Genomic DNA, 12,654 nt, shown 5'->3' with positions numbered 1-12,654 from the left:
TTGGAAGGGATTATATACAGGGGCTTTTTTGTTTGCTTGATTTTTGTAAAGTCTTAGAATAGCCAGCCTTCTTTGCACTCCTTAAAGCAGGGTTTGGCAGCCTTTGAACGTGAGCATCCCACTGGGGATCACTGCTCTGTTACTTAGCCGGTGTGGGGGGACGTGGGGTGCTGACTTTGGGAAGATAGTCCGTATTGCATGCCCATTAGGGAATGCTGACGGTGAATCTCCAGTTTTTTTCCTTAGAAGAGCCCAATGAGGGAAGTACTATTATTATCCCCATTTAACAGATGAAGGACCTGGAGCTTAGAGAGCTCATGGGACTTTCCCAAGGTCACAGAGCGAACAAATGGTGGAACCAGGACATAGACCCTGGCAGTGTGCCCAACTCCTGTCTGCTGAGTTGGCCTGTATCATGCAGCTATCCCCATAGGTCATCGTGGAGCAAGGCCTGCCTTCTGTAAGTGAATCGGTCAGTCAGCCAGGCAGCAAATAGGCGCTGAGCAGCTCCCTGGGTCCTAGCCACTGAAGCACGGTGAGCAAAACAGAAGCAGGCTGGTGGATCTTACCTGCTAGCAAGGAAACAGGCTTTGTGTGCCAGCTCTCATGATCCAGTAATAAATTAGATGTATAAAGAAATGCAGCATATTATGTATATTTAAAATAGGAGGGCATAAGTTTGCTCATCACTGAAAATATGTTAACCTCTTATTTCCAGATTCAACTGGCAGATGATATCTCAAAGTCCATTTCATTTCTATTCTATGATCCTATGATAAACTCACAAGAGAATCAATAGGCAGAAGAATGCTTATTATTTAAAAAAAATAGGTAGTATTTGGGGCGCCTGAGAGGCTCAGTCATTTGGGTGCCTGACTCTTGGTTTCAGCTCAGGTCATGATCTCAGGGTTGTGAGATCAGGCCCCACATTGGGCTCTGCACTCAGCACAGAGTCTACTTGAGTCTCTCTCCCCCTCTTCCTCTGTTTCTCCTCCTCCGCTCTCAAATAAATAAATCTTTAAAAAAAATAAGTAGTCTTCAAGGATTGAAGGATATGATTTCCCTGATTCCATCTCTGCAGTTATACTAAGAAAACTGGCACTCACAGTGGTCATCACGTTTAACGAGCACCTGCTGATAATGGCATGTCTAGCCATGAGTATAGACCTTTCTCAGTTATATGTCATCTCCGTGGTGTTCTTCTTGCCTGAATAACGACACGGCGTCTTTTGGGTCTGAGAAATGGTACAGCAGAGTGCCTAAGGACAGGGGGCCTAGGATCAGACTGCCTGTACTCGATTCCTGGTGCCGCCGGTTACTGTGTGGACCTGTGCAAATCATTTAATTTCTCTGTGCCTCAGCTTGCTCATCAGTGAAATGGGGATAACAGTACCCATCTCACAGTGCTGTCGAGAGGATTAAGTGAGTTAATACATATGAATGCTTACAATGAATTTCGTCCTTGACACAGAGTAAGGATCCAGTGAGGGCTAGCTATGACTGCCTCTGCCTGTGAGCTCCGTCACCATTTTTGACTTACCCTGTGTTACAGTCAGTCACCATGACACAACATTGTCGTGTATTGTGCTTCCTGCTGGTGGGTCTCAAGGGATTCTTCTCTCCCTGGGGCTCAAGTTATTTCCAGGTCACAAAGCTGTGTTGTGATGCACTAAGGGGCACCTTTGTGGCCTGAAGGAACTAGCCCTTATCTTCAAAAATCCAATTTTTGTTACCATAACTTAGGCACCTGTAGACAATCTGTTTGCACTGTAGTCTAGGAAATGGGACTAAGAAATTTCAGCCACATGATGAAATATTTTAAGAACCTGCTGAGTGCTGATGAGGAAGATAAAACTGGGAGAATTAAATGACTTTAGATCTTCAGAAAGAACTGTAATTTCTGACCTCAACCAATTACCGTTCTTAAATGCCCCTAGAAGTATATCATACATTGCAGAAAGACTGGTGTTTTAAATGGAACCTAAGCAATACAAAAGGTTGGGGAACAAATCAGAAAAAAAAAAAAAAGAATTGCTTTGGCTGAGAAAAGTGTTTCTGAACCAATCCTATGAAGAGAAACTAATAATGTATACAGAGGAGATTTGAATCTGAAAATGTGGCTCTTCTAAGAGCTTTAATTACACTGTGCCATTTATACCTGTAATGACGGTCTCCAAGTATCCTCTCCGTCCCCTTTCTAGATGGAAACTATATGTCGAAACAAATGCCAGGTTATGTTTTGCAAAATCATGAGCACGGGGAAGCTGTAATACTTCACAGAAACGAATCTAATGGTTGAAATAGAACATGATACTGAAGAACCCCATTGTACTGAGCTTGTGTGCTAAGAAGCTCAATTAGGTTTCGTGGTCCAGGTCAACAAACTGGAACAAAATGAGTGTGAAGTGCTCCTTCCTCAGTAATCATCTGCACACAAAACATGCACTTCTCTTCCTCCCCATTTGATAGAAAGGTTACACAGACAATGCGTACACAACTCTTTTGTTGCTGTTCAGACAACAGATGCCGGGTCTCCTCTTCAGATGCCTAGGTAAGACCTGGATGCAGAGAGGAAGGGGAGGTGGTCTCATACGCGCACGCCATGATATTTGCAGGCTTTAATGGACCATATTTGAGTACTTACTGTACTCAACTTCAAACAAAATAAAATCAAATCTCCATTTAATGAAGAGCCTCATAGTTAGTGTAGCATTCAATCAAAAAATTACTAAAATTAGAGCATGTTTCTAGTACAATTAACATCCTTTGCACTCATAATAAAATATTCAATAACTGGCCATTTTGCCTGTTGAGGTGGTGAATAAAAGCACTGCTATTAATCATTTAGCCGTTATTTATTTGCCACTTTATTTTAAGTAGGCAGTTAAATTGAAACTGCACATGTTATTATTGATTTAGGTTTAATTTAATCCTTTTAAACAGAACAATTATTCCCAATTTATATGCCATTAAATCTTTTATGCATATGAACAGCAAATTCAATTTTTGTTTAAGTGTGAAGTTTTTAATGCTTCTTTAAGGAACTATAAAACTGACAATTATTTCCAAGGATTTCTGAGTTCTAGGCTCATGTTAATCTTTTTATCAGTGGCTTTTAAGTAAATCAAATGAAATAAATCCAAAGGATTAAAAAAATCTCTTTTGCAAGCATGAAATAAAATGGTCCCATTAATACGCTGATGCACTTCAAGTAGGTTGTTTACGATGCAGGGAATTTCATTTATTGTAGGCATCCTGCTTTAAAAAAAGAAAGTAAACATTTTAATAGAAAAAAGTTGCTTTAATGAACTGAAGGCCAAAGACTGTCTCTAGAAGCGCACTCAAGAGAAGGAACTGGATTGTTACCTAGTGAACTTTATTTACAGCAGTTATATAATTTGGATAATTCCAAAGAGTCCCTTCTTTGTCTTTGACAACAGATTTATGGCTGCAAAATAACCGGATATTTGCCCCACGTTCTTATAAGTACCAGCCTTGATTCAAGGACAGTCTGTGAGTTGAATGAAAACAAATGATCTAAAGAGCATGTGGTCATAATTGTGATGTAAAATTCTCATACCTCACTTCTCTTATCTTATGTGAAACAAAGCCTGCATCTTCACAGGGGAAATGATGTATGACCCAGTATTTAGAAACACAATTCCTCGCATTCAGTGAGCATTTACAATGCTCACGCTAGGAATTTTCCATGGATATCTTGGATGTTCTTTTCATTCTCCAGAAACGGTGGCTAAGAAGCCTTGGATTTATAAAATTTGTAGGCATTTACATTTCTTTAGATAGAATTTCCTGCCTTTTATTTGTTTTATTTTATTATTTGTAAAAGATTTATCGAGAGAGAGAGAGAGAGAGAGAGAGAGAGAGAGAGAGAGAGAGAACGAGTGAGCCAGGGTGGGCAGGGGAGGGGGAGAGGGGAAAAAAAAATCTCAAGGAGACTCCCCGCTGAATGCAGAATCTATGCAGGGTTCAATCTCAGGACCCTGAGCCCATGACCTGAGCGAAAATCAAGAGTCAGATGTCTAACTGACTGAGCCACCTAGGCACCCCAAAGAATTTCCTGTCTTCTAAATGCCTGATATTGACAGCATTGTAATTGCAAGGTAGCTGTGATGTCATGAGAGAGGCAGTGGAAGGACGGGCCTTGAAACGTGGGTCCCAGTCCAGATTTTGCCACTGACTGGCTGTGTGTACTTGCATGAATCTCTTCACCACCCTAGGCCTTGGATTCCTCCTTTGGACAATAAGGGGAATAGGCTGTACTTTAGGAGCCCTGCAGCTCTGAGAACCCATAGTTTTATTAATTGGATTACCTCCATCATGCAAAATTCAGCAATGGTATATAAGAATTGGAAAAAGCATTCATTTTACATTCAGTATATTAAAAATGTGTAATAATTAAAGCTTTCTCTATTTTCACACTTGCCAGGGAGTAGAAATAATGACTACAGTTAAGGTCATGGATTAAACTATTCCTTTAATAGCTTGCTTACAATCCTCTTAACCGTCTTGATAACCTTACAGGATTGTAGGTGATGTAACTTTAAATGATGCTTTGGGAGGTTTTTGATCTCACTCTTTATTTACTAATTTAACACCATAAGCATCCCGATTTTGAAATAAGCTAGAAAGGAACTAGCGGTTGTCTCTGAGGGCATTACACCCCAGGGCACTGCGGCTTTAGCATTTCTGGCAGGGACTCTGCCTTTAATAGACACAATCTATGCCCACGCACACACTTGACTTCCATCTCTGACTGCTCATCTGTTGTGATGGCGCCGTGCCTGCCCTGAGGATTGCACCAGGGTTTAACGACGCAGAGTGTGAGAGCAAATGGATGCACAGACAACAGAAATGACTAACGCCTGCAACAGAAAGTCACTTCTCTGATATAACCATTCCCATGTGATCAGAAATAACTAAAATGCTAGCAGCCATCCCCAAAATACTGTGTGAAACCCCTAGAGTAAGGGGGTAGTGTAATGTATGTGAAGGGGTTGGCCAACCCAGGGCCTTAAACTGAAAATCTATCTAGTAAAGTCCGTAAAAATCAACATGGATGAATGTTTCTAGACACCAACAGGGATGAAAGTGGGCTCCTGGAAACTCTCACAGGGTTCTTAGTAATACTAGAATGTTAAACATGCCCTCAGGTGTCATCTTTACTCTCCTAACCAGTGCAAACCAACAACAACAACAAAACAAACAATCTACGACCCCCGTGCGAGAAAAGTCTGCCCTCAGCTTCATATTCCCAGTGTGTTCCACAAAACAGTCTGGGAATTGTGCGGGGAAATCAAAATGCTGTTTTGGTCTTTACTCAGTTCCTCTTTACCCACTCACTGTTTCGGTTCTCCAGTACTGCTATTTGAACCTTCACCTGATTCTTGTACTATTAATCAGAAATAATATATATATAAAAGCATTTGAGAGGAATATCTTAGACCACCACAACACAATACAAATGCGGATTATTATTATCGAGTCCCTTTCTTATTTTTAGACAATTCTAAGCATAACAATTTAAGAATGCCTCATTGTGCCTTGACTCCTGCCCAGTAATTTTTCGCACAAGGTGGTTTATTAGAATATGGGATCTTTGGTGAAGGCTGTTGTTGTTCCCAGATGATGTGAAAGACATCTACAGAACTTAATGAATGAACACATCTCTTTCCCAGGAGCAGTGCTGGGGAATATAGACGACTATGACCCTGCTGCCCAAAGCAAAACACGATTAATGTTGGTTTATTCCCAAGGCAGACTATCCTTTAAAAACTTTTATTACTTTACCTAAAACATATACTTTTCCTTGTATATTTCCTCTGGCCTCAGTTTAGTCCATATCGAAATTGTTACAGCTTTAATTTTTGCTAGATCGTAAAATTGAACCCTTTATCAGATCAGCCCTGATCACCTATCTAGATAACTTCTAATTAGAGGCTCAGGTTTTGGTTAGGGGACCATTCATTCAGTTCAGTTTCTGGCTCTGCCGCTAAGTAACTGCATAAACCTTCACAACTGTCAGAGCCTTGTTTCCTTATCTGCAAAATGGGGGTAATAATGCATAAGAGGCTCTTGTAAGGATAAATAAGATAGTATATGTAAAGCAAATAGTTCTACAAATGGGAGCTGATTACATTTAAGTATTCTTATTAAACACATATACTAGGTACTGTACCGCTGCCCTCTGATTTTTTTTTTTTAAACATATAAGGTTTCAGAGGCCCCAGGACTGAAGAGGTTATTTCTAATGCTCGAGGAATTACATTGATCTCTTTTTTTGCCAGCACTGAGTATCCTAAGGCTAGTTGTGGAGTGGGGTTTAAGGATTATCACGTGGAGATCCTCTCTCCACTCTTGATTCATTCACCGTAGTCAATGCTGCTCCAATTTCCATTAAGTAAAAGGTTTTCTCTAATCCATATACATTGAACTATGGCTTGACTTTGGTGAGATATAGGAGAGTAATTGCTTTGAGGAGGTTCTGGTAACATCAAAACAGAAGAGTAGGGCTCAAGTGATTTGCCAGGCAGCTTTTAAAATTGTTGCTTATAACAGCAAGAAGAAAGGTTTTTCATGGTTTTAAGGCAAGGCTTTGACTAATTTTTTTGAACTACAATTCCCAGAATGCCATCTACCTTGTAAAAATGAAAGCCTACTTGAATTTCACATTGAGAGTCTGAGATCGATTTGTCTGTTTCACGGCTGCTAGTAAACTACTCAGAGCCAAGCAACAATGCACATAGGAAAGGTTTCCAAGACTTAAGTGAAAGAGGCCAATAACTAAACTACCCTGAATAATATTTTTGAGGCATTATTTGGCTAAAGGCTTCGGTTCTGTTTTCCTTTGTAGTGGAGAACTGGTCCTCCCAACATTCAATGTCTCAAGCACTACACCACCAAATAATCACTAGGGCTAAAAGCCATTCTAACCCTGAGGATGATAGTCTTGTCATTAAAGATTTGTAAGGCAAGTCAGTCTAAGGAAAACAGCAATATTTACGGATCTCTGAATCAGAAGATGAAGGCCCTAACCATAATTTTGATTTCTGTAAGTACTTTTCTTTATTTTGAAATATATTGAGTGGCATTTACATTGTCCTTGGGTAAAGAGCAAGGGGTAAAGTCTGCTCCCTGAGCACTGAACTCAAAGAGGAAAAACTCAACTTTGGGGAAATGAGGTCCCTTAATGGATCTTTTGCTTTGTTCTCCACAGGCCAGAATGCCTATCTACTGCAAAACATCTTTCCTCTGCCCTCATTTCTGGAAAAAGAAAAAAAAAAAGCAATAAAACTACTACCGTTTATTACCTAGGAGACTCTGACTCTCTTACATCAGAGCTATGATAAAAACACGGCTTAGGGCATAGAGTCAGACTGCCTGAGTTCTCTGCTCCACCACTCAGTGGAAGTAATAAATGGGTATAAATATAACCCCTTTAAGACTCATGTAGAGCCTTTAAAATGGGGATCACTATAGTGTCTCCTAACAGGGCTGCCATACAGATTAAATGAGATAATACATGTAAAGTGTTTAGCACAGAGATGGGCTCATGATAAATGCTATAAATGCTAGCTATTGTTATGAACACCTTAAAGTAACCTTTGGCTTCTCTTCTTCCTTCAGCCACCATATCTAATCTGTCAACAAGCCCCGTCAATTCTTACACTCATTCTCTTCCCTCCCCAACTATAAATTACCTATGCAGTGAATGAACAAGATTGCTAAGAAGGATGTGCACCCACATAAGCGTACATATTGGTTATCTCCGAGGAGGCAGATGGGGGTGGGGGAATGGGTTTGAGAAGGGGAACAGGAAATTTTGTCTGTAATACTTTATGCCTATAAAAAATACATCTGAGTGGTGCCCGGGTGGTGCAGTCGGTTAAGCGTCCGGCTCTTGGTTTAGGCTCAGGTCATGATCTCAGGGTCCTGGGATCAAGCCCCACATCGGGCTCTGCGATCCGTGCAGAGTCGGTTTGAGTTTCTCTCCCTCTGCCCCTCCCACTCATGTGTGCGCTCTAAAATAAATTAATTAAAAAATATATATCTGAAACAAATACGGCAATAAGGGTTATATGGTGTTTTTCTCTGTACTGTTCTTTAGGTTAGAATTTTGTCATCATTTACACCAACATCAACAACAAAACCACAAACATCCTCCCACAGCACTATGATGTTCAACAAGTTATTTGATCTCTGTTCGCCTCATTTTCCTTATCTGTAAAATGGGAAGGGCAGCATTTTTCTGGCAGGATGACAATGAAGAATTAAATGAAATTATGGTTGGGCCTTTAAAAAGAGATACTGTTGTCATTGTTGTAATTATGATTACCATCTGGTAGTTTCTTTGTCCGTCGTGAGTTTACCCTCTAATTCAGAATGCACCAGCTTGCAGGATAATCTTCAAACAAGGCTTCCTCTCACAGGTCTCCCCAAGAACCTGTATTCTCTCCCCCTGGTGTAGCCAGTCCAGGCAGGGGTGACTGGCTGGCTGACGCTTTCCCTGAGCCCGTCTTCCTCCCCCAGCACTGGGGCTACACCTTGCTCATGGCGCCTACCACCTGCACTGTACTTTGAGATCCCTAAGAAGCAAATGAGCGTGATTCTGCCCAATAGTATTTGCAGTGGAAGAAATAAGGAGGGAAAACAGAAAGCAAGAAAGAGACTCAGGGCTGGGTTCTAATTCTGGCTCCTGCAGGTGCCCTTGCTATGACTGCCTTGCTGGGATGGGCTATCGCGTTCTGTGTTCAACGCCCTATGTGGGGTGTGGGCTGGTTGCACGCGCGATGGCCCCTATAATCAGGCCCCTTATGCAGTCCTCTTTCCCTACGCTCAGAACAAATCCTCAAGTGGGGCTTGAATGTGTCACATGTTCACTCTAATTTGGTTCTTGTTTCCAAATTTTTTTTTAAATTTTTTTATTGTTATGTTAATCACCATATATTACATCATTAGTTTTTGATCTTGTTTCCAAATTTTTACCTTCTCTCCAAAACCCTGCCTGCCCAAGTTCTAGGCCTTCTAAGAAACTCTCCTCGATATATTTTACCCATTAGAAGAAAAACAACCTAACACATCTGTAACTTATAAAAAGCTAGTCACTGTTCTACATACATTGTGTATATATTCATTGATTTTTGCCTCAAAACTCTGTGAAGTAACTATTATCCCATTTTAATGATGAGGAGACTGAGGCACAGAGAGATTAAATGGACTTGGCCAACTCACACAGCTAGTAAGTGGCAGAACTTGAACCCTGAGGGTCTGCTTCGGACTACACACTTTGTCACCCCATGAAAACCTCTTTCTAATGAGTAGCTTTTAACTTCTTCCATACTGTGTCATATAATTTTTTCATTAAAATTGAGTAATGCACTAATTTATCTTCTCTTATATTATTTGGTAGCTCATAGCATAATGTTAATACCCCATACATACTGATTATTAGAAATTAAATCCTTCTATGATTATGTTAAGCTGTGGGCGGTAGACCTTCATAAGCTCAGGTAGGATTGTACTCCCAGAATGTATTTACTGACACTGATAGCAGTCCTGGGAGATGAACAGGCCAGATCAGTTTGGCAGGTGAGAAAAGTGAGCCACAAAAGAGTTAAGTGACTTATTCCAAATTATACACTAAACAGCAGTTCCCGGACCAGAGCAACACCACCTGATTCTAAGTCATGGCACTTTTTTATAGCAGGCTTTCTGGACTCTCTCCAAGGTCAGGTCACAGCAGTGGAGACACTCGGAATATGGACAGGAAATAACAGGAGGAGTGCATACACCCTTATTAATACCTATCCTTGTCTTTTGCATGTTTTTTATTTAAATAAAGGACGTGGCAAAAAGCCTGGCTTCACGCTGTCCTTAGTTGCTTGGGAGCTGTCTCACACACACTATGAGGTGTTCATTACCATAGCCGGTCCTTACTGTTGCTTGTGATCTACCAGTGATAACTTACATTTCAGAACCCACTGTTATTGTACACACGCCGATTCCTTACCTGTTGTCCATGCCATTGTTCTGGGTATGGAGGTTTTCTCTGCCATCCTTCCGAGCTACTTTTCTGCTTGCTTCCTCTTTGGTCTCACTCAGGCTTTCCTGTTGAAGGCTTTCCTCCTCCAAGCTGTCTGGCTCCATACTGTTGTCCCCCCAGATTTGGTCTTCAAACTGGGACTTACTCTCTTGAGTGAAGCTTCCTGAATCAGATTCCAAGGAGTCTTTTGAAATCAGGTGTAAGTCCTTCTTGAAAGGTGGCTCTGTGGACCGGACCTTTAAGTTGGTATGATGAACAGGAGATTGAATTGAGAGCTTGGGAATTAATTTACTATGACTCATCTTGAAAACATACAAATATGAATATGAATACAAATATTCTTGATGCTAGGAGCAGTTGGCTTGAGTATTTAAAGTTGTGGCTCACAAAAGCATTACCTAAAAAAGAAAATTGTATTCATGTCACTTTGTGACTAAAGAATTCTCTTTAATTTCAATATTAATCAAACATTTAAGTGAGCAGAACCCTGTTACATTATCTGCAGCCTTTTGTATGTACCCTTTTGTATGGGGAAGGTCTATTGGAAAAACTATTGTGTTCTCTGTACAGAAACACATCTGATGTAGAGTTCATAAACAGCCTGAGTAATCAAATACAGCTTTATTGAGGAAATCAAATGGCTGGATTCCTTTTTCTACCTTCCAAGGGCCTATTACAGACAGGCCTGGACAAAGCTAAATGGTTAATTATGGACGGTACTTTGATGGCTTTATTTCAGATACCCAGGGCACCAATATAAATATGCCACGTTCAGGAGTATTCATGAATAGAGTAAAACAGGTTCAGGGTCTACTGTTTGAAAAGTAAAGGAGAGAGCAGGGAAGAGCATGGTTTCCATAGTTGGAACTGTAAAGAGGGAAGCTGTTTTGTACCTAGATCTATATTGGCTGGTTTCATCATTTAGAAGGCATTTTGGCCCCCGGTTGCCACTAGGTAAGAATGAGTAATTTAGGTGGACATTACGTGGAGATCAATCTCAGCTTAGTATACAAAAAAAAGAACAATGATTAAAACTGTTTCATGCAAAATTTGGAGGCTTTGTGCATTCTGCCACTAAGTGATTCATAGCAGAGGCTGGATGTCTACCTACCTGAAAGGGATGCTGTCCTCGAGAATATTGGGTGGGTGGGAGATTGGCCTGAGTAACAGCTAGGGTCCCTTCTAACTCGCTTAAGGGTGTGATTCCAAGTGAGCCTTTTTTGTCTCAGAGGGCTGCCATAAAGACCCATGAGATGGTTTATGGAAAGGGTGCTCTAAGTTCGTATCAGTTTGAAAAGAGATGATGATTTTGGATGGTGCTTCCTTTCATCTCTCCCTAGCATTTCTATTTTGCTCAGTCTTCTATCTCACTGCCTTTATGCCATTTTTTTTTTTTCTGTAGGTCAGACAACAGAAACTTTTACCATCAGAGATTCCAGGGCTTGCTCTTGTTCTTTTGGCAAATGCTAGCTTTAATTAAATAACACAAACTTATTCCTATTCCTTGCACTGCTAATAATGTTGACCTCGTTGCTAATACCATCAACACCTCAGAGGAAAGTACCTTAACAAACAAAACAGGCGGAAGGTAGCATTCAGATTTAAATGTGTATGAAGTGGTTTTCTTTTTAATTCAAAATTCCCCAAGCTGGTACTATAAATATAAATAATATATTATTGTTTAACCATACAGACTGCTATATCATCTCATTTTAAAAATACATAGTGTGCCCTATCTTATTTTAATATTGACAAGTAGATTAACTCTTGCTTTTTATGGCGTTTTTAGAAAGCAGCAAATCCACCAACTACTAACTAACATTTTGACAGAAACAGTTTGTATAAACATCTGTAAGAGTGTTACTGGGTGAGTTTAAGTCACTGTACGTGGGATTGTTAAAGAAAAAGCTTAAAATAATCATTCTGTCTCAATTTGGAATTGCTCATGAGATCATTCAGTCCCCTCAATTGTTCTTCTTAAGTGAGATAGACTAAGGTTTCCTAGAGTTAATGAATAAAAAAAAGTCCATAGAAGATTATTTTGGTGTAATTAATGAAATCTGGAATAGTGCAGAGAATAGAAAGCCAAACACCAGCAAAGCTGGGGCTTTGGTGGAGGCCTGATCTTATAAAGGCATGAGATTAAAGAAGGAAAAGCTGGTATCTCGAATAAATTAGCAAGTAGGCATTTTAAATGTCATGAATGTGGCTCCCTAGTGGCACAATTGTTTTTCACTGAAATTTCGGACCGAGAGAGGCTGACAATCTCGTTACAAAAGTAAACAGGGCAGACTGGGATATTGCCAATGGTATCCAGGCACTAAGACGCGGCAGTTCCCTAGGGTTCCCTTCAAGACCTTGGGTCTCCTCCTCCAGTACTGGGAAGAACGAATATCCTTCTGTTGGTGAAAAGGCACCCTGCTCCCTCTGGCCAAGATGAAAGAGAAAAAGTTGCCTTGTTGTGGAACAGCCCGGAAGCTGCCCATAAGGGACGATCGGTTTGTTTTCTCTCTTTGCCTCTTTTCTGATGGACAAGACCCGGCAGCAAAGGCATTTTAAGGTCAAGGAGGTGACAGGTCCCGGGGGGGGGGGGG

At 40.6% G+C, this 12,654-nt stretch overlaps 1 protein-coding gene across 11 annotated transcripts in view; it reads right to left on the bottom strand.

Annotated features, from left to right (window-relative positions):
- Positions 1 to 12,654, bottom strand: part of JHY (junctional cadherin complex regulator) — a 55,171-nt gene that overhangs the window by 42,025 nt on the left and 492 nt on the right. For 8 of the 11 annotated variants that reach the window (XM_025893329.2, XM_025893327.2, XM_073903870.1 and 5 more), the window contains exon 2: positions 10,028 to 10,458. In XM_025893329.2, the coding sequence (XP_025749114.1) occupies positions 10,028 to 10,362 (335 nt within the window). In that variant the 5' untranslated portion in view covers positions 10,363 to 10,458. Of the gene's footprint in view, positions 1 to 10,027; positions 10,459 to 11,171; positions 11,234 to 12,417; positions 12,459 to 12,654 lie in introns of those variants that run through there. The other 3 variants (XM_025893331.2, XM_025893330.2, XM_073903871.1) reach the window with 3 other exon arrangements.

This window comes from Callorhinus ursinus, unplaced genomic scaffold (assembly GCF_003265705.2).
Source record: "Callorhinus ursinus isolate GAN/ISIS: 27379988/994484 unplaced genomic scaffold, GSC_fseal_2.0 scaffold19, whole genome shotgun sequence".
Taxonomy (NCBI): domain Eukaryota; kingdom Metazoa; phylum Chordata; class Mammalia; order Carnivora; family Otariidae; genus Callorhinus; species Callorhinus ursinus.
Note: the sequence above shows the minus strand (reverse complement) of the source record. Positions and strands in the feature narration are given on the sequence as shown.